This window comes from Haemaphysalis longicornis, unplaced genomic scaffold, assembly GCF_048455015.1.
Source record: "Haemaphysalis longicornis isolate Haplotype H1 unplaced genomic scaffold, Haemaphysalis longicornis Haplotype H1 scaffold_5, whole genome shotgun sequence".
Lineage (NCBI taxonomy): Eukaryota > Metazoa > Arthropoda > Arachnida > Ixodida > Ixodidae > Haemaphysalis > Haemaphysalis longicornis.
In genome coordinates, this window is record NW_027526385.1 from 41,874,110 (window position 1) to 41,893,033 (window position 18,924).

At 49.2% G+C, this 18,924-nt stretch overlaps 2 protein-coding genes across 2 annotated transcripts in view; one reads left to right on the forward strand and one right to left on the reverse strand.

Moving 5' to 3' along the window:
• The window catches only part of Kif19a (Kinesin family member 19A), a 173,802-nt gene that overhangs the window by 106,629 nt on the left and 48,249 nt on the right, over nt 1–18,924 (reverse strand). The window contains exon 2 of the mRNA XM_077670206.1: nt 17,058–17,138. Within this exon, the coding sequence (XP_077526332.1) occupies nt 17,058–17,138 (81 nt within the window). The remainder of the gene's footprint in view (nt 1–17,057; nt 17,139–18,924) is intronic.
• Nucleotides 1,030–16,662, forward strand: LOC144138941 (neprilysin-1-like). Its single transcript, XM_077671454.1, has 7 exons — nt 1,030–1,209; nt 3,912–4,150; nt 5,745–6,057; nt 7,440–7,691; nt 9,508–9,749; nt 11,571–11,784; nt 15,925–16,662. Exons 1-7 carry the CDS (start codon nt 1,030–1,032, stop codon nt 16,486–16,488), a joined length of 2,004 nt encoding a protein of 667 aa, XP_077527580.1. The 3' UTR covers nt 16,489–16,662.

Genomic DNA, 18,924 nt, shown 5'->3' on the forward strand with positions numbered 1-18,924 from the left:
ACAGCGGGTCGCGGACTTCTCCAACAACTGTTCGTAAAAGCTTCGACGCTTGTAGTCTTTAATATGAAGAAATGTTTTCTGCTCCTAAAAAAGAAACTGAATACTTTTTGGAGAAGTTATTCTAGCCTGAATTAGTGACATTCAACAAGTAGCGTTCCTATCAGCCGCCGGTACTGCTGGTCTACGCCGTAGGAGCCGGCGTTCGCAGGAGAGGTGTGACCGTTTCAAGGAATTCGTAACCGTCATCAGCTTCTAAAATACATTGTTCTGCCGAATGAGCAGCGCCGCAACTCCTAATTCGCAGACAACTTCGCCGCACACACCACCGTCATTTCTGCTTTCGTGCCCGCTGTGCCGGCAACGAATTGATAGCCAACCTAATTCGCAACTCTGGTTGTAAAACATCGCACTCGAAGCGACGTCAGTGCGCGCGCGGCATGCAGCTCAAGGAGAAACGTATTTTTGAACGCTTCTTCCAACACCCAGCGTAGGCAAGCAAATCCGTTCAGGCAAGTACAAAACGAAAACGAAACTGGTGCGCCTGCACGAATCAATCCATAGCAACTTCGACAAGCCGTCGAGTACCAATCCGAATCCAGAACTACCCATCACGCCCATTGCGGCGGACGATCGCAGCGACATTATATGAAACTCTATGGTTCCAGAGACCCTCTCCTCGCCCGCCACCTCTGGGAGCAGTGGTCACACTGCTCGAATGGAGCAAGAGGCGGTCACGGCACGAGCCCTGGTGGTCGTGGATGCCCTCTAAGCCAACGTTACTAGATCTGTTCTCTAAGCCTCCCCCACCCCTCTTCCCTTAGTCGGAAGTGTGCAAAAGTTTCTCTCTCTCTCTCTCTCTCTCTCTCTCTCTCTCTCTCTCTCTCTCTCTCTCTCTCTCTCTCTCTCTCTCTCTCTCTCTCTAGCGGCGCTTCCAGCGTGGGCTACCACCGATCGCTCAAGCGCTGCTCTGGCTTCTGCTGCTGCGCTGCCTCGTGCTGCTGCGTCGTCTTTCCTTTTCTTGTGGGAGGCATGGTCGTAGCCCTAGTGACCGGGGGCGGACGCCGGCGCAGGCTGATCGACATCTCCACCGAGATGCCCGAGCTGCTGAGTTCGCTGAACCGATCGGTGGACCCCTGCCAGGACTTCTACAGCTTCGTCTGTGACGGTTGGCGCCGCCTGGCGACAAACCCCGTGTCTCGCGTGGAGGAGGTACGCCTTGGCGCTGCGGGCCGCCATTCGAACGTGATTCGCTCGGACGAATGTCTGTGCTGAACTCCGCGACACGCGATTGAAATGCTGGTTAGCCGAACGAATGTTAGTGGCAGACGCCGGTGTTGGTGCACGCCTATCGCTTTTCTCTTACATGGCGGCCAAACTTGAGGAACAAGGACGCCGTCCTCATCCCGTCTTTTCCACCGAAGCTGTATTAGGCTAGGCTTCAGAAGGACATTCTTCGATGGCCTCACATCAAAAAGCCCTGCAGCAACGACAACTTTGTCCGCGTGTCTTTGAGGCACGAGGAGTTCCACAGATTCGCGTGTACGCATTTGCTTGTTTGTTTGCGTGCTATACATTATGAGAGACGAACGGGCACAAGCGCTCGTTTGTGCTGGCTCGTCTCTATGCTGTTTGCCTGCCTTTTGTAATATGCGAAGTCATGGATTATTTCTCCAACTTCGTTCTGGAAGCATTCATTTTATCACTGGGAAGTGCTAGCGGCGATTTATCTGGCGCAGTCGACAGGATCGTCTCACTGCGCATGCGCGCTGTCTGACTATTGCCATTGCGCATGCACACAGCGAGCCTTTATCATTGGACTCGGATAGCGCCGATTTAGTTGGCGCCGTCAACACAATGATCCAACGGCGTTTATCCGGCACAGTCTAGAGATTCTGCACATGCGCAGGGCAGGATTTTTGCCACTGCACATGCGCACAGCTGGGCTCCTATTCGTGGTTGTAACCAGCGTAAACTAAAACGGAGGCAGAGGAAGTTGAACACGAGGACAGCCGTTGGATAGTATTTCCAACTAGCCCGGCTTGCAACGCTTCTGAGCCTATATCACTGGGATGCGCAAGCGTCCCAGTGGTCCCATTGACGCAGTCGACGGGATGACCTAACTGCGCATGCGTTGAACACTCCAGATGTGCCACACATGTGCGCAGCTGGACTTTCACAATTGAGATATATACTAACGTCAATTCAATTGGCGCATTGGACTGTCTGGTTTACGTGTGCATGTGCAGCCAAGTACAGATGTGCTGAACGTGCGCACGGCTGGACTTTTGTTAATGTACAGTGCTCACGGATTGAAACGCGACACTGCGAGCGCGTGGCCTGCGGTACATGCAGCGCCACCCGTGGACGCCCGTGGAAGCTGTTGCATTGTGGTATACCGCGAGGGTGAGAGCGTTTTGACCGTAGGCTTGCTGCTTCCAGTTGACCATAAGCGGGGCCGTGGTTCCCCGCAGCGACAGCGGTGCGCTGCCAGCCTGGAGCGCAGGAGCTCGCTCGTTTGTGCACCGGTGTAGCCGCCCGGCGGTCCGCGCAGCCAATTTCGCGCCATCGTCTGCTCGCGCGCTCTTGTTACGCATGCCCTTCCGATGCGACAGAGATAATGTGCCTGCAAGCCACGGTCACGCTTATCTGAATAAAACGAGCGTGTGCACGAAGGAACAGCCAACTTTATTCCACGATATATAGTAAAAAAAGAGGAGAGCCGACGAAGTACTAATGCACCGCACCACACGCGAACCTGCCTGCAAATGTGTCTTTCCTTTTTTTAGTTTACATCCTGGAATTTATCTTACATCCTTATCTTACAGAATTTAGTTTACATCCTGGAGTTTACATCCTGAAGTTTGCTGCTCCTTCCCGCAGACGCTCGTTTTATTCAGATAAGCGTGACCATGCATTACATGAATATTACTGTGACGCATCGGAAGGGCACGCGTAACAAGTTCGCGCGCACACGATGTCGCGAAATCGGCTGCGCGCACAGCCGGGTACCGTCGGCGCACAAACGCGTTTCAGCACTCCAGGCTCGCAGCGCCCCGCTGTCGCTGCGGGGAACCACAGTCCCCCTCATTGGCAACCGGAAGCAGTAAGCCTACGGTCAACACGCTCTCATCCTCGCGGTATACCACAATGCAACACCTAGCTTCCACGGGCGTCCACGGGCGGCGCTGCATGTACCGGCCGCCACGCGCTCGCAGTGTCGCGTTTCAATCCGTGAGCACTGTACACGCGCGAAGTTGTACGTTACTCAATTGGCACTGCTAGCATGAATTTAATTGGTGCAGACGACAGGGTTATCTGACTCCGGATGCGCAGCGCAGTCCAGGACTTTTCAAGTACTTATCATTGTTTAAAGAATGAAAAGGTCTGAAACTGAAAACGCCCACACATGCACCAAAATGAGGCGGTGGAATGCGGGCTGATAAGGGGGAGGGAAAAACATTATTTAAAGAAAAAACACAGAAACGTCAGCCTGATGACATGAGCTTTGGTCAGCTATTCGGTGTGCACGAAACGGAAGAAAAAGAATTGATTTGGGATGAGAGGGATGAAGACGGTTGAGAAAGGAGAAACAATGGCTATACCATAACCATGCGCATACTTATACAGTTCACGTGTCATAGTTCATGAAGACGGGCCTCGAATACGGCCTCGCTGCCACGGCACTTCTTCCTAGAAATGCCAGCACTGCCTTCAATGCCTTGTGGGCACGCTGCGCGTCCGGTCAAGAACCCAGCAGTAGTTCCTCAGATACGACTCGGTAGTTCCAAGACAATCGTGCTTGTCTGCTTGTTTCGGATAATTCTGGCAGACGCGCGCATAAAGCACCGGGAAACTAGGCTATACGCATCTGCGGTTTTTCCAGTGGCACCTTTTTTGTACAGATTGTGCAGGTTGCCCACCGCAACGTGATGAGCCTCCTGCGACAAGTCCGTGTGCCAGCGGTTGGACCCGTGAATGGGGCAACCCAGAAAGCGGCACTCTTGTTCCAGAAGTGCTTGCTGCTTCCGCTACGACCGCCCAGCCCGGAAGTGCTGCTGCAGTTCGTCGCTAGCTTGGGCCTCGACTGGCCCCGGGCGCCCGCCATGGGCATGCAGGACTTAATAAGTCTCATGGTTCATCTCTCCTTGAGGTGATTACTTATGCCTGCTGACCACTTCGGAGCCGTGACCTTAGAGTGCACATGTGCCGCCGTTGGCGCGGCCATAGCAGCCGGAAGCATTCTTCCCCTACTTGGCTTAACTTACCACATTGAATTTTTACGCTATTGATAACAAAATCAACTAAAAAAAACTGTGGTTTATTTCTCTGTCATAGGAACCAGTAAAACACGAAAGTCAAATGTGTAGCGAAATCTGAAGCTGGGCATGATTTGCGGGTCGGCGGCTGTCTTGTGGGTGTGCTTGGTGAGCAACGTCCTGCTGGCGGGTCGCTTCGGCAAAGGTGTACTGGCGCCATTTCCGTGACGGATATGGTGTCAGTGACATCTCGGTGTATTCCGGCATAAAACCCTTTTGTGTTAAAATATAGAACCCCAAAACGAACAACCCTAATTGTAACTTACTCTTCAGTACTAAAGGTTGCTTCCCCGCAAGGAGACGCTGTGTGCAGGAGTGCACCCTTTACAGGCCGCTCGCTCGCTGTACTGGTGTCATTTCCGTGACGGATATGACGTCACTGAAATCTTTGTGTATCGGGGAATAAAACACTTTCGTGTTAAAAGAACAACATATTATTCGTCTTTTAGGACGCCCGATATCGATAATGTAAAGCAAAGTAACATTCTCTATGACCGAAATTAGAGCTTGATGTTCTCGTGGGCATGATATAGTTCCGCAGCGTCAGGTTCTTGAGAAGACGGCGTTCGCCACATTCTCACTCGTGAGAAGATAGGGCTTCACGACCCCAGAGTTCAATGCGGTGTGTGTACTTTGAATGCGTTACAAACAGCGCAGGAACAAGAGTATAGGAAGATCCCACAAACACGGCGCTGTGTTTATTGTCCCGAACAGGCAATAAATATGAAAAGACGGAAGACACGGGACCCACTAATCTAGGAATGACATATACAAAAACAATAATAAAGCAAATAAAAAATAATAAAACCTCAAAAAACCAAAAAAGTTTTAGTGCACAGTAATCTGCGCTACTGCTAAATCTGCAGCAGCCATGTTTGTGTGATCTTTCTAGCGTCCTGTTGCTGCACTGTTTGTAACTCGGTTATGTACCAACTGGCCCGCCTACAATCAGTGTTATACCGTATATTCGCGCGTATAACCCGCCCCTGCATATAATCCACGTCCCCACTTTCAGCCCGACGGAAAAAAAGAAATCCTTCCGTATTGCCCACACATTTGTTACAGGAAAGGGTGCGCCAAAGCTACTGCTCAAGCAACACATCACATACTATGTAGACAGAAAAAGCGTATATTTAGCGAGCAGTATAAGTCACAATTCACTCAGTGTCACTCCAAGTCCTCGCTGTTGTACTAAAGGTCCTCTTCACGGCACAACGCACATTACAGTGAAGGTGCTCTAAAAAAAAAAAGCCCGCGTATTATTCGCACCCCTACTTTGCCGCTGAAATTTTCGCATTTTGTTGCGGGTTATACGCGCGAAAATACGGTACTTTAAAGGTGTCCCTAGCTTAAAAACTAAAAATCCACACGAGATGCCACACGGTGAAACTCTATGCAGATGGTGCTGCGGTGTTGTCCTATACGCAGCTGGGACATCAGCGCGGTGTTCAAATTGGATCTTCTGCCTACGCCCAAGAAAGCTGGTGACCGGCCGCGCTGGAGACTCTCACCGAGTCCGGACCTGGAGTCGTGGCGAGAAGGGAGACGGAACCTCGGCATCATGTACCTGATATCAATCCGGGAGCACGTCGAAAGCTTCTCGAGCGTAAAGGTGACGCGGCGACTGCTGGACGATGTGTTCGAAGCCGACGACGAGGTACTCCGCATCACCAACGTGTACAAGAGTGGCGGGGAGACCATGGCCATTGCAGACTTCAAAAAGGCAGCGCCCGGATTCCAGGCAAGATAGCGAAGAGCGCACCATTCTGTGTGCGTGAGCGCGTGTGAGGGAGAGAAACAGCTTTGTATGGGAAATATAGGCTTTAATGCTTTCACAAAGGCCTACGACGCTGCAACGTGAAACGTGAAATGAAATCCTTAGATAAGACGAAGGATTCGTGAGGAGAAATTCGAACACCATTGAAAACAAACGTTTGCTTTGAAGTCGCACCAGTGGATGGTAAAATTCAAATGAAGCAAGCGAGGATTTTTGCACAGTACGCGTACAATCATGACTAAACGAAACGCGCACGCGAAAATACGAACCGGAGCACACAAATAGCGCGTTTTCTTTCCGTCCAAGTAAAATTGGCGCGTTGCTTAGTTACAAAAACAAAGCTGGAAATGTGGCTTTCGTGATGTACCCATTGCGCGTAACTGTGTCACCTCAACGTACAGTATCTGTCAATATTGCGTGTTGCGGTTCATACTTCGGTGTGAAAGACGCACACGAAAATATGGACCGGAACACACAAATAGCGCATTTTCTTCCCGTCCAAGTGAAATTGGTGCGTGGCTTAGTTATAAAAACAAAGCTGGAAATGGGGCTTTCGAGATATACCCATCGCGCGCCAATATTTGACCTCAGCGAACAGTATTTTTCATTATTGCGTATTCCGGATCATATTTTTTCCGGTTCCTATTTTTCGTTCCGGTTCATATTTTTGTCCATGACTGTACATAGACCACAGATTAAAATTAAGAGAGCGATACACCGAAACAGATAATGAATAGCAGCCTACCATTGTCGCTCAAGAAGAAAGTGTATGACAGCTGCATCTTACCGGTACTCACCTACGGGGCAGAAACTTGGAGGCTCACTAAGAGGGTTCAACTTAAATTGAGAACGACTCAGCGGGCAATGGAGCGGAAAATGATAGGTGTAACATTAAGGGACAAGAAGAGAGCGGAGTGGGTCAGGGAGCAAACTGGTGTTAAAGACATATTAGTAGAAATTAAGAAGAAGAAATGGACGTGGGCAGGGCATGTAATGCGAAGGCAAGATAACCGCTGGTCATTAAGGGTAACAGAGTGGATCCCTAGAGAAGGCAAGCGTTGCAGGGGGCGGCAGAAAGTTAGGTGGGCAGATGAGATCAAGAAGTTTGCGGGGATAAATTGGTCACAGTTGGCACAGGACCGAGGTAATTGGAGAATAATGGGAGAGGCCTTTGCCCTGCAGTGGGCGTAGATAGGCTGGTGATGATGATGATGATGATGATGATGACACCGAAATTGTAGCTCATCATCCAGGTGCATCGTTTCTGGTATATAGTGTGAACATAGAGGAATACAAAACGCGTGGGTAGGATAAGAGACAGGATAAGAGAGTCTCCACCCTTGCAGACGGCGATGTGGCTGGAGGCGATAAACCAGCAGACTCGCGGCTACCTGGAAGTGCTCGAAGCCGACCTCGTCGAGGTGTCCAACGTGCGGTTCCTGGTGGCCCTGAGGCGCCTCTTCGGGGAGCTGAACGCGCGCAATCCTCCCGCCATTCCTCTTTACCTGACCTGGCACCTGCTGCGAACCTTGGCCTGGACGGTGGTGCCCCACGAGGTGACCAGCGAAGGGGACCTGGAGGAATGGTGCTTTCGCGCGGTAAGCTGGTACCCTCTCGGGAGGATATTTGGGGCCTCCTCTATTCATTTAGCATTCGAAAAGGCTGCACATATTCCCGGCCAGCCGAGAAGTAATAAAGATTGGAGGCGTATCTGCTTGCTTCGTCGCATATCTCGTCGGAGAACTATAGATGGTATTCACTGAAAAGCTTAGCTGTCAATTTCTTCGCTTGGCAGCACTGGAAGCGGCCATGGACATGGCCGAAGCGCCACGGACATGGCGCGGCTTGTACTACTGCACCGGCACGCCGCAGAAAAAAAAAAAGACATCGGAGTACGTCGTCTGCTCCGTTTCAACTTGATTCTCAATGGTGGTGTCAACAGAGATGATGTTATTCGCATTCGCGTTGGAGTCGAGGCATTACTTCGCGTTCGGTGGGGTAGAGATTGGGACGTCCAACACACATCATGTGCTTTGCACGGACAAATACCGCCATCCCGCGGATCCCCACGTAACCAGTGACGGCGCACTCACGTGGTTGCATGCATGCGCGCCTCGCCAGTGAATACAATCTATAGTCTTCTGCTTCCCCCGCCACGTAGCAGCCTCTCTTTTCGCCCCATCACCCCCTTCTCAGGTTTTTCTTTCTCCTCTTTGTCTTCTCATGATAAATGCAGCGGATGTTTGCTTCATTCAAATCAAAATTCTCGTGTTCGCAGGGCTGGCGCGCCATCTGTTGTTATTGTGTTTGGAGCAGCTCGAGGCGGCATCGTGTGTTTTAGTATTTGCTTCTATATCGACTCTTTTCCACACTGCCTAATTTTTGTTTAATTTTTACCGTAAAAATCAACCAATGTGTATTGTTAACTAAACAACGTTAGAACCATAATTAAGCGAACAATAGCTATTCTAATTGGGGCCGTTCTAACTATAAAAAGGTTAGTAAGAATCTAGGAGGTGCTTGAAGGCTTCTTGATGAAATCATGTACCACTGACAGGACGAAGGCCCTTGCATCTTTCTGGCTGAAGATCACCTGAAAGTGCATTAAAGGACGCCGAGTTTCTGACTGGCTTCGGCCTCCGGGGTACGGGGGCTAAGCACGCAGTCGAGGGTTTTCTTGCGTTTCGGGCACTAACCACCGACCCTCTTTGGTGTTTACTTCTTCCGCTGGCCAACCCCTTTCCCAATAATGATTTATACATACATACATACGCATACCAACATGCGTGCATACATACATACATACATACATACATACATACATACATACATACATACATACGTACGTACGTACATACATACATACATACATACATACATACATACATACATACATACATACATACATACATACATACATACATACATACATACATACGTACGTACGTACGTACACACATACATACATACATACATACATACATACATACATACATACATACATACATACATACATACATACATACATACATACATACATACATACATACATACATACATACATACGTCTGTCACCGTAGGCGAGACTGTCGTCTTCGAGCGGTACCAGGCTTCGTGCGGGGTAATCTCCTTGGAATGGCACTCGCGTGACATGTGGCAGCCTTAATTGGGGAAATGTATACCCGAAGACCTCCACAGAATTACATGTTGTCATAACCATAAATACTTTCGTGTTTCATCTAGAGGTCGCACTGGTAAAAGTTGCACTCGAACTGCGCGGCACCCAAACTGGGGCAACGGGGCGTACTATTTTAACACAAACTAAACGCGCTTTGTTTGGACTGACTATCGCACATCTCTTAAACTGACTTTTGACTTCGCAGTGTCGTTTCAAGTCTTCCGCCGCTTATGCAGGTGCACACCCAAATACCGCTCGCGGCGGGGAAGCCACTGTTCGACTCGGTGAGCTCGGAGCGTGGTACTGTCGAGGAGCTCTTCGAGGCAATCAAGAGCGAGTACCAGGGACGTATAGCTCGCAGCGCATGGATGGACGACGCCACCCGTCGCTCAGCGGACCACAAGATCCGTTCCGTGCGCGGTGTGTTCTTCGCTCCAGCAATCATTCAAAATGAGACTGCTCTGGGGATCATCTACGGGTGCGTTCGTAAGACTATCTGTTGTCGTAATAAAAAAAAAACGTGGTTGATTCCTCTGTAGTAGGCATCGGTAAAACACGAAAGTGAAATGTACCGCGAAATCTGCAGCTGAGCATGATTTGCGGGTCGGCGGCTGTCTTGTGGGTGTGCTTGGCGAGCGACGTCCGGCTGGCGGGTTGCTTCGGAAAAGTTGTACTGGCATCATTTCCATGACGGATATGACGTTAGTGAAATCTTGGTGTATCCCGGCATAAAACCCTTTCGTGTTGAAATATAAAACCCGAAAACGAACAACCCGAAGTATAACGTACTCTTTAGTATAAAGGTTGCTTCCCCGCAGGAAGACCCTGTGGGAAGGGGTGCACCCTTAACAGGTCGCTTGCTTCGTTGTACTGGCGTCCCTTCCGTGACGGATATGACGTAAGCGAAATCTTCGTGAATCCCGGAATAACAGAACCGACAGCTGGGCTAGTCGGTATCCGTCCATCCTAAACAGCGCTTAACAACACAACGACGAGGATGAGGGGGCACAAGACGGCGCCGTCTTGTGTCCCCTCTTCCTCGTCGTTGTTTTGTTAAGCGCTGTTTCGGATCCCGGAATAAAACACTGTCGTGTTAAAACTGGAAAAGAGACCACATGGGCTGGGTTTGCCTAAACGAGCATCGTGCGCCGGTGCGTCGCTAGATGAGTAAAAGTCGAGCGTACCTTGAAACAGAGAGGACAATGTGTTCTGCCTTACCGCTAGGGGACTGCCCTTCACTGGAGTGAGCTACAAACTGAGACACCCCGCTGGAGTCGATCCCCTTGCCGATGCGGAAGCAAGATTTGCCGTTGTTGTTTCTACGTGCGTCCGCCTTTTTTTTACTTAACTCATTATTGTGTGATTTCTGGACTGTGTTTCGTTTGCACGCGCGCAAACACACGTACAGGCGTAAACGCACATGCACACACACGTCGCAGTCAGCGGAACACGTATAGGCTCTACGTTGCATTTCTCCCCGGTCTTCATGAGTTGTGTCAGCACGTAGTTCATGTTCGAAACTGCCGAAATTCCCTTTACAATCAACGACACTTGATTATAAGTCAACTTGAAAGTTTTCTCAATAGATGATCAGTGAATGCTGCCCGTCTGAATGCCACTACATTTACACAATCGTATGCTAGGTAACAAAGGCATGTGTAACTAGATGATAGGACGCTGTAAATGCCGCCACGTTTGAACGCTATCAAAGCGATGTATTTACAAGAAACTATGATCACATCACAAGAGGGAGAAGTTGGATTTGTTGGTGACGCATAGTTGTGTGCTTGTCTTTTGTCTTACTTTACGCTACGTCTACAAGTATAACCTCTTATAGCTTGTATTCACTCGCGAGGCACGCATGCAGGCAACCATGTCAGTGCACCGTCACTGCAGCTACGTTGGGATCCGCGGGATGGCGGCACTTGTCCGTGCTAAGCACATGTTATATGTTGGACGTTCCAAACTCCCCCCACCGAACGCAAAGTATTGTCTCGACTCCAATGTGAATGTGATTAATAACAACTCTGTTGACAACACCGTTGAGACTCGAGTTCAAACGGAGCAGACGACGCACGCCGGTGTTTTTTTTGCTTCGGCCTGTGGGTGTAGTGGCACAAGCAGCGCCATGTTCGTGGCGCTTCGCCCATGTCCATGGCCGTTTCCAGTGTTGCCAAACGAAGAAATTGACGGCTAAACTTTTCAGTGAATACCATCTACAGCTGCCGGTCTTCGTGGTTTCATTCGTCCTTCCCTTGTACCCCTTCTGACTGTTGTCTGTGCGCGCACCACATGGCAGCTGCGTTCCGGAGAGCCGAGAGGCGCCCTTCCTGACGTCCCTCCTGGCGGCCCGGCGATGCAGCTGGATGCACGTGCTGAGCATCGCAGCGAGCGGAAACACCTCTCCCGAAACCATCACGTGGACGTCTCCCGCGGCCAATCTTGTGCGATATTTGGACGCCTACAACAGCGCCGTGGTCATGGGATCCCTGCTCCGGCCTCCAGTGCTTCAAGTAAGTGCCATCAAGTGCGTGGTTTCCCAATTTCAGCCATAGCTTTTAAAACGAAGCTTTCTACGCCTCACTGGTAGCGTTGAACGCAGAAACGCGCTGCAGGAAAGCTAACTTTACATAAAGGGAGGGGACATTATGATGATGTGGGGGTGATGATGATTGTTAAACGTCAACTTAGGATGAAACGCACTACAGGAAAGCCAGCTTACACAATGGGTTTCCACAAAGGCCCATCAAGCCCCTAACCTCCCCCCCCCCTAAAAAAAAAAAACGCTTCAAGTGGTCGGAATCGATACTGGGCCCCTCGCGTTATGTATCCGACGTCTATCCGATTGCACCATTGCGACGCGGTCTTTTTAGATGCGACTGCATCTCATTCACTCGCCTTGTCCTTGCATCCGGTGTCGGCGTTGTTGTCGGCGTCCGCCCCTCCCCCATTCTCCTCGCCGCGTGAGCTGCGCTCTGCGCTGCTCACCCCCTCTCCTCTCCGATAGCGAACACTCTCTCGCGAGGGGCATTGGATTGGATTAGATTGGCTTGGCTTGGCCTGGATTGGATATGGATTGGATTAAAGTGGATTGTGTTGGATTGTGTTGCGTCATAGCCGCGGCAGACGCACTGGCGCCGGCGCGTCCCCTCACCGTTATGCGCGCTATAAAACGCGGTGCCTGCGCTGCTCCGCTCCATTGTTCTTGCGCCGTTCCTCCGCTGTCCAACGCTGAAACGTGAATCCCCTATGCGTCGCATCTACACAGGGGTTCCCGCGATGGGATTTGGGAGATTTTTCCCTTTATTACGCCATTACGACACTGTCGAACCAGTTTGGATTTTGGACTTGGACTCTCGCGTGGGATATGAGCGTCTTTATAGTAGAGCACTGGACACTTCGCTCGCGGTATAGCTGATCTTCAGTAGTAGGCTTCGTTCGTGGTTCGGTCATGATCAAGTCGGTGTTAGTTCCTTTCAGGCTTTGGTTGCAACCGTTGCGAACATACCATCGTTCGTTCAGCCCGGGTTTCGGCACCGCTTTGTCGCTACAACAACGCCTTCGGTCAGGGGAAAAGAACTGTATTTACATTAGAATGCACACAGAACATGTCCGATCACCGCCATCGTTCCTCATCGTCCTCTTCTACTATCGAAAGTCACTTCTTTGTCCTCGGCAAAAAAAAATAAAGTTACAGAAATTTTATGGGAAAAAGCTTCGCGTTGAAACCATCTTTCTGTTAAGAAACGGGTTTTTATTTTTTCTGGGAGTTCTCAGTGATGTGCACTAGTGGAAGTTCGGAAGGCATGGGATTAACTAAACACATCATGAGCGACCGAAGCTTTTGTTGCAGTTGTTGTTTGCATCACGCGGCACAGCTTTCACAATACGTGCCGAAGATGTCCATTCAAGATATAAACTGATCGCGTTCACGTGGGAATCACGGCGTGTTCAGAAACGTAACGAATACAGCAGCGTGGGAGTCCACCGATTCTGATATTCAGTATAAGGCGACTTGGATATAACGAGGTCGTAATGTGATATTTGGTGGCACCCTATTTTCTTGGACGTGCTGGACAGTGGTTGGATTGATTGTTACATGCCCCGTATCGGGCAGAAAAATCATCTTGTTAGCAATACCGGCGCTGTAGATTTGCGACGAGTCCATACAGGGAGCAAAATATGAGGCAGCCACGGCAGCCGACCCTCGTGTCGTTCCCTTTTCTTCTTGGTGTACCCCACCCAAGAACGTGATGCATTAAAGCGACGCGTTCTATGCCTCACTTGCGCCGTAGATCGTAACACCGAAATGCACTGCAGAAAAGCCAAGTTAACAAAAAGGGCTTCAGAAAATGACGATGACGAGGATGATGATGATGATAGGCGAAGGCACATAAAACGCCTCAAGAAGAAAACTTATGCACACTTCCCGCTTCTATTTTTTTTTTCAGCATGTAAACCTTACTCCACTTGGATGCCCCCACACATCCAACTAAATGCCCTTCAAAATGCTAATTTTTACTTGAACCAGCCGCCATGATAATCGCGTGGGCTCACAACCCAATCCTGCCACGGCTTTCCCTCTCTCTTCCGCTTCCCGAGCTGTGGGTAAACGTGATGACCAGCGCTCACCTGGACGACCGATGACTCATCATCATCAGCCAGTCTACGCCCACTGCAGGGCAAAGGCCGCTCCCATAGATCTCCGATTATCCCGGTCCTGTTCTAACTGCGACCAATTTATCCTCGCAAACTTCTTGGTCTCAACTGCACATCTTTCTGCCGCCCCCTGCCACGCTTGCCTTCTCTAGGGATCCACTCTGTTGCTTTTAAGGACCAACGATTATCTCGCCTTCGCATTACATGCCCTGCCCACGTCCATTTGTTCTTCTTAATTTCTACTAATATGACCTTAGCACGCGTTTGTTCCCTGATCCACTCCGCTCTCTTCTTGTCCCTTCATTTTACACCTATCATCTTCAGTTCCATTGCTCGCTGAGTGGTCCTCAATTTAAGTTTAACCCTTTCAGTGAGCCTCCAAGTTTCTGCCCCGTAGGTGAGTACCGGTAAGATGCCGCTGTCATGCACTTTCTTCTTCAGGGACAACGGTAGGCTGCCATTAATTATCTCAGAATGCCTGCCGAATGCACTCCCGAATTCCGAATGCCTACTAAATGCCCGGTGACTACTGGTCTCTAAGACAGAGACCGCCAATGCGTTACTTGGGCTCCCCGACTTATAAACCACATCCGCTACTCGGCTTCTCAAAGCCTCTTACCACCGCTTTATAAGCACGTCGTTCGCCATGTTCGTAGTGCTGAGACTGATAGAGAGAGAGAGAGAACTCTTTAATGTGGGCTGGAGAGGTCAGCTCTGCTAGTGGCAGTGCTTGCTACGCCAGATGGGGATGACTACAATGCAGTGAAGTGAATGCGAGAGATCGGGAAAGCAGCAATAGAGAAAAAAAAAAGTTAAATAAAAATGGCACGCAATGTAGTGCAAGGAAAAAACTCGAAATAAAGTTAAGGAAAAGAAAAAAAAAATTGAGCGAACGGAGCCCAGGAAGCGCAGAGCGCCTAACAAGAAAAAGGAGTCAAAGCGTACACAACGACGAAAACGCGTACAGACGTAGCCATGCGCACAATGGAAGAATTACACAGTTTTGTCTAGTCCTGAATCTCGCAAAAAACCCAGAAAAATTTTTGTCCCTAAATATGAGTCATTGTTGTTGTCCCAGGGTCCAAGAAAGTGACACAACTGAAGGCTTGCTCCGCGTCGAACACGAGACAGGCAGCTCGCCGCTGCAACTCGCGCAGCGGAAAATCGCGGGCATATACACAACAGGTGCTCGGTAGTCTCGCGCACAGCGCACGTGGAGCACAGGAATTCCAAATTACCAATTTAACGACGCACCAGCAGTTGAATTAAAATGGACTGAATTTCTGAATAGAGAAAGAGTGGGGAAGGCAAAAGGCGGCTAGACTGACGGAAGCATTCCCTCCGAGCGCAGTTGGCACGCAGGTGTATGTGTACACAATCGGAACGAAACATGGAAATTAATTCACAAAAGCAGAACATGTCAAGAAAATTGATTGACAAAGAAATTAATTTACATGCTATACAGCAACAACAGTTTAATTATTAGGTAATGTTAGCATAAGCACAAGAAATCAATGACAACAAAGGTACCAGTTGTACGTGCGACGAAAAATAACCCTAGAATTCTCCCATAAATAAATATTACGCGCACAAACAAATTGGGTACACTGAACATTACTGTCTAATATTATTGCTCTAAATATGTCGTGGGTTATCTTCTCGTTAAAATCTAATGGCATTCTAACCATATTTAAAAGTAAGGGCATTTGTGTTCTATCTGTTGTTTTCTATCATTTGTTCTCGTCTTTGGGAGTTTAAAGTGTTGCCGGCGAAACCTATTGGAGGATGTTTCAGCTACATTTTCCGTAATGTATAATGTGTTTTTGTATATATATTAAAGTTTAGTTAAGATTTAAAAATTAGATATTGAAGTTTTATATATTCAAGTATATAAATAACAAACTAGGTTTGCTTTTAGCACTGGAAACATTTTGTATAGCGTTATTGAAAGAAGCCCTTCGTAGATAGCCTAAATGTCACGCGCCGAAATGCAGGTGTCCGGAGCGCATCCGGATGTGTTCAACTACGCCGGCCTGGGATTCATACTGGGTGGCCTACTGTTCAACGCCATCGATGCCAAGGGAAGCCTTCGAGACGCCGACGGCGTCCTCCAGCCCTGGTGGAGCAACTCCAGCCGCGAGCAATTCTCAAGTGCGGTTCAGTGCCTCGAGGAGCTCTTCCAGCTCGATTCCCGGTTCATCAGGGAAGAGATCGGTGAGACCGTAGCCACTTGCGTCGCCTTCAGCGCCTACGAACGTCACGTCGATGAAGTCGAGGCCGCTAGGAGTGGGCTGTGGGACCGGTTGGCAGCCTGGTTGACCTGGCCCGAGTGGCTCATAGGCCGGACGGAGTACGAGTTCGCAGACGATCAGGTTTTCTTCCTGAACCGCTGTTTCTGCTTCTGCTCCCGCATACAGTCCCTGCTGGACACTGCCGAGTGGACTTCGCCAGCACAGAGGTGCAACCTGCCACTGAAGAACAGCCCGGAGTTCTGGCGCGCCTTCGGCTGTCGACGCGGAGATCAAATGCGAGCCGAAACGTCCTGCCAGCTCATTTGATTGGCTGGGAGAAACGCGGCTCGTTTTTACCGATAGGCTAAATAACATTCGGTCGCTAATTAACGTGCATCTGAGTTTCGGCGAAGCTTTGCGTTCAAGACTTGTGGCTGTTCTTTGACCGGGTTTTCATACTGATAATTTTCTCCCTTTGTAATAATTTGTTTTATTAATTGGCTCCACTACGCGGTTATGATTCTGTAAGAATAAAATGTTTTAATTATTTAGAGCTTACGCAGCATAATTGAATACGAGGCGGGTGCGGATGCGTGATTCAATAAGGATAACATGGGGATTATTCGGATACTTGCTAGGGCAGCTTCACTCGCTGAAGAGCACATTAGCGAAAGATGTGATTGAATTGGGAAGGCCATTGGTAGATCACATCTGTAACATTGTTTTGCTGTGTTCTCAAGATGGAGCTTTATAGAATCATAAATTGCGTTGAAAAAGGTGAAAGAGTGTTAGGGGAAAAAAAAAAAGTTGCAGGCTTAGGACTAGCCTGCGGTGATCTCATACTGCAGCAGCCGCGCCTCAGTCATGCTGAGTCCCAAGAAAAAGCGCCTCCTTACCTTGTCGTCGATCTTGTGAGCAATGCACGTAAGTCCTCTGTCGACTTCAGATGGGAGGATCGGCCGTACCCTCAGAGCCACCTGCAACAAGTCGAAGAGCAGACTTGCTTATATCTATTTCAACTTTGTCCTGGCCTATTTACACTGCAACAAAGAGGCACCCGCACAAAAATAGGCATCCGAACACACCAAGAACTCTATTTAAACACCAAACAACCAGGTGAGAAAACATTTTTTTATAAACGAATGTGTTTCTCGTAACACTTGGACAGAGCTGTGTGGAGCTCAACGAACTTCGCAATTTCAACGCCTCAAGCCTCCGCTCATCGGCTGTAGCACATCGTCCTCACACCCTGGATTCCGAGCCCCTATACACCTACAACGGCGTTCTCACACAATATGAGCTCTCTCGCCGCACATTCCCGCCACCTTACCTTTCTCTTACAAAGGCTGACGAAGTCACTCTCCGTCGATTTCCAACCCTGAACTTCCCTCGCAATACACTTTGGCATTTGACTTCCTCACCTCTCACACACCACAGTTTTGCTCCGAAAGAGGTACCCGTTATCATATCGTACGGGAGTGCTCCCAAACCCCCGACCTCCCTCTCAATACCCATCCCTCCCCTTCACAGTGGGCGGTGGAGCCGTCCAGCTCTGAACCCGGCTCCCATGCAGCTTAACCTGTTCAGACGGGCCCGGACGGCCAGCCAGAGCCATGGACTCCTGGACTAAGGAGTCCTCCCACTGGTCTGTCTCCGGACAAGGGGATTCATAGGGCTTCAATAAAAGTTTACTCATCATCATCATCTCGTACGCTAGCAGGAAAGGTGAAGGCTCGGTTAGCAACTTACGCAACCGATCAAGCCGTGATAAACGGCAGGGGCACTGCTGCTCGGCCAACCGGTTTCAAGGACACCCGAATTTTATGTCGTTTTCCCCTGAGTTCATCTCAGCCACCACAATCATGGCGGCGGTAGTAATATAGACCCTAAAAATGGTGCTAGTCTGCCATCCGCAGCGCTCAGCAGAGTTACTTTTGCAGTGAAAGCCATTGAGCGACCAGCACACCGGTCGACTACAGCGCCCTCTACAGCGAGTTTGCAGACCATGATTGCTATGGAAACAGTTTTTGTCTAAACGCTGAATAAAGCCATTGAGCTACCAGCACACCGGTCGACTACAGCGCCCTCTGAATTTGCAGACCATGATTACTATGGAAACAGTTTTTTTTTTCTAAACGCTGAAATAATTTTATTGTCTATTTTACTTAATTACTTGCACTTCTTTGTTTTTTGTCCATTTTCCAAGAGAGAGAGAGAGAGAGAGAGAGAGAGAGAGAGAGAGAGAGAGAGAGAGAGAGAGAGAGAGAGAGAGAGAGAGAAGAAGCTTTATTTGAGCCCAAACTGGCAGGAGGAAGGGGGTGACAGGGAGGAAGTCACCTGGCCTTCCCCGTTATAATGGCGGAAGCAGTGCTGTGCATGCCTACGGTACATGCCTCTGACCGTCTGCTCACCGCAGCATGCAGACGAGCACAACGGGCTGCGGCGTGCTAGCAGACGACGGTACTTTTCTATTTAAAAAACCTTATTGAGGCATGGAAGAGTGAGAAAATAAATAATTGGATGAGAAAAAGTTCTTGAAATGGCAATTTTGTTCCTAGAAAGTCTCAGTGACAAACGTGGTAAAATAAAGTAATATAAATAAAATAAGTGGCAAGATAAACGTTAAACGGGTCTACAAAAAGAGAAATTTGAAGCGAGCAACGATTAAATTTTAACAATTCCTGACGCTTCCTTGGGGCACTTTCTTTGAATAACGCGTCTACTGACGCTTAATAGTTACTTGACAAAGTGTGAAATGTCTTC

Coding starts and splice junctions, on each gene's coding strand:
- LOC144138941 (XM_077671454.1), top strand. CDS start 1,030: ATGGTCGTAGCCCTAGTGACCGGGGGCGGACGCCGGCGCAGGCTGATC. Junction 9,750..11,570: donor GCTCTGGGGATCATCTACGG/GTGCGTTCGTAA, acceptor ACCACATGGCAG/CTGCGTTCCGGAGAGCCGAG. Junction 11,785..15,924: donor TCCGGCCTCCAGTGCTTCAA/GTAAGTGCCATC, acceptor GCCGAAATGCAG/GTGTCCGGAGCGCATCCGGA.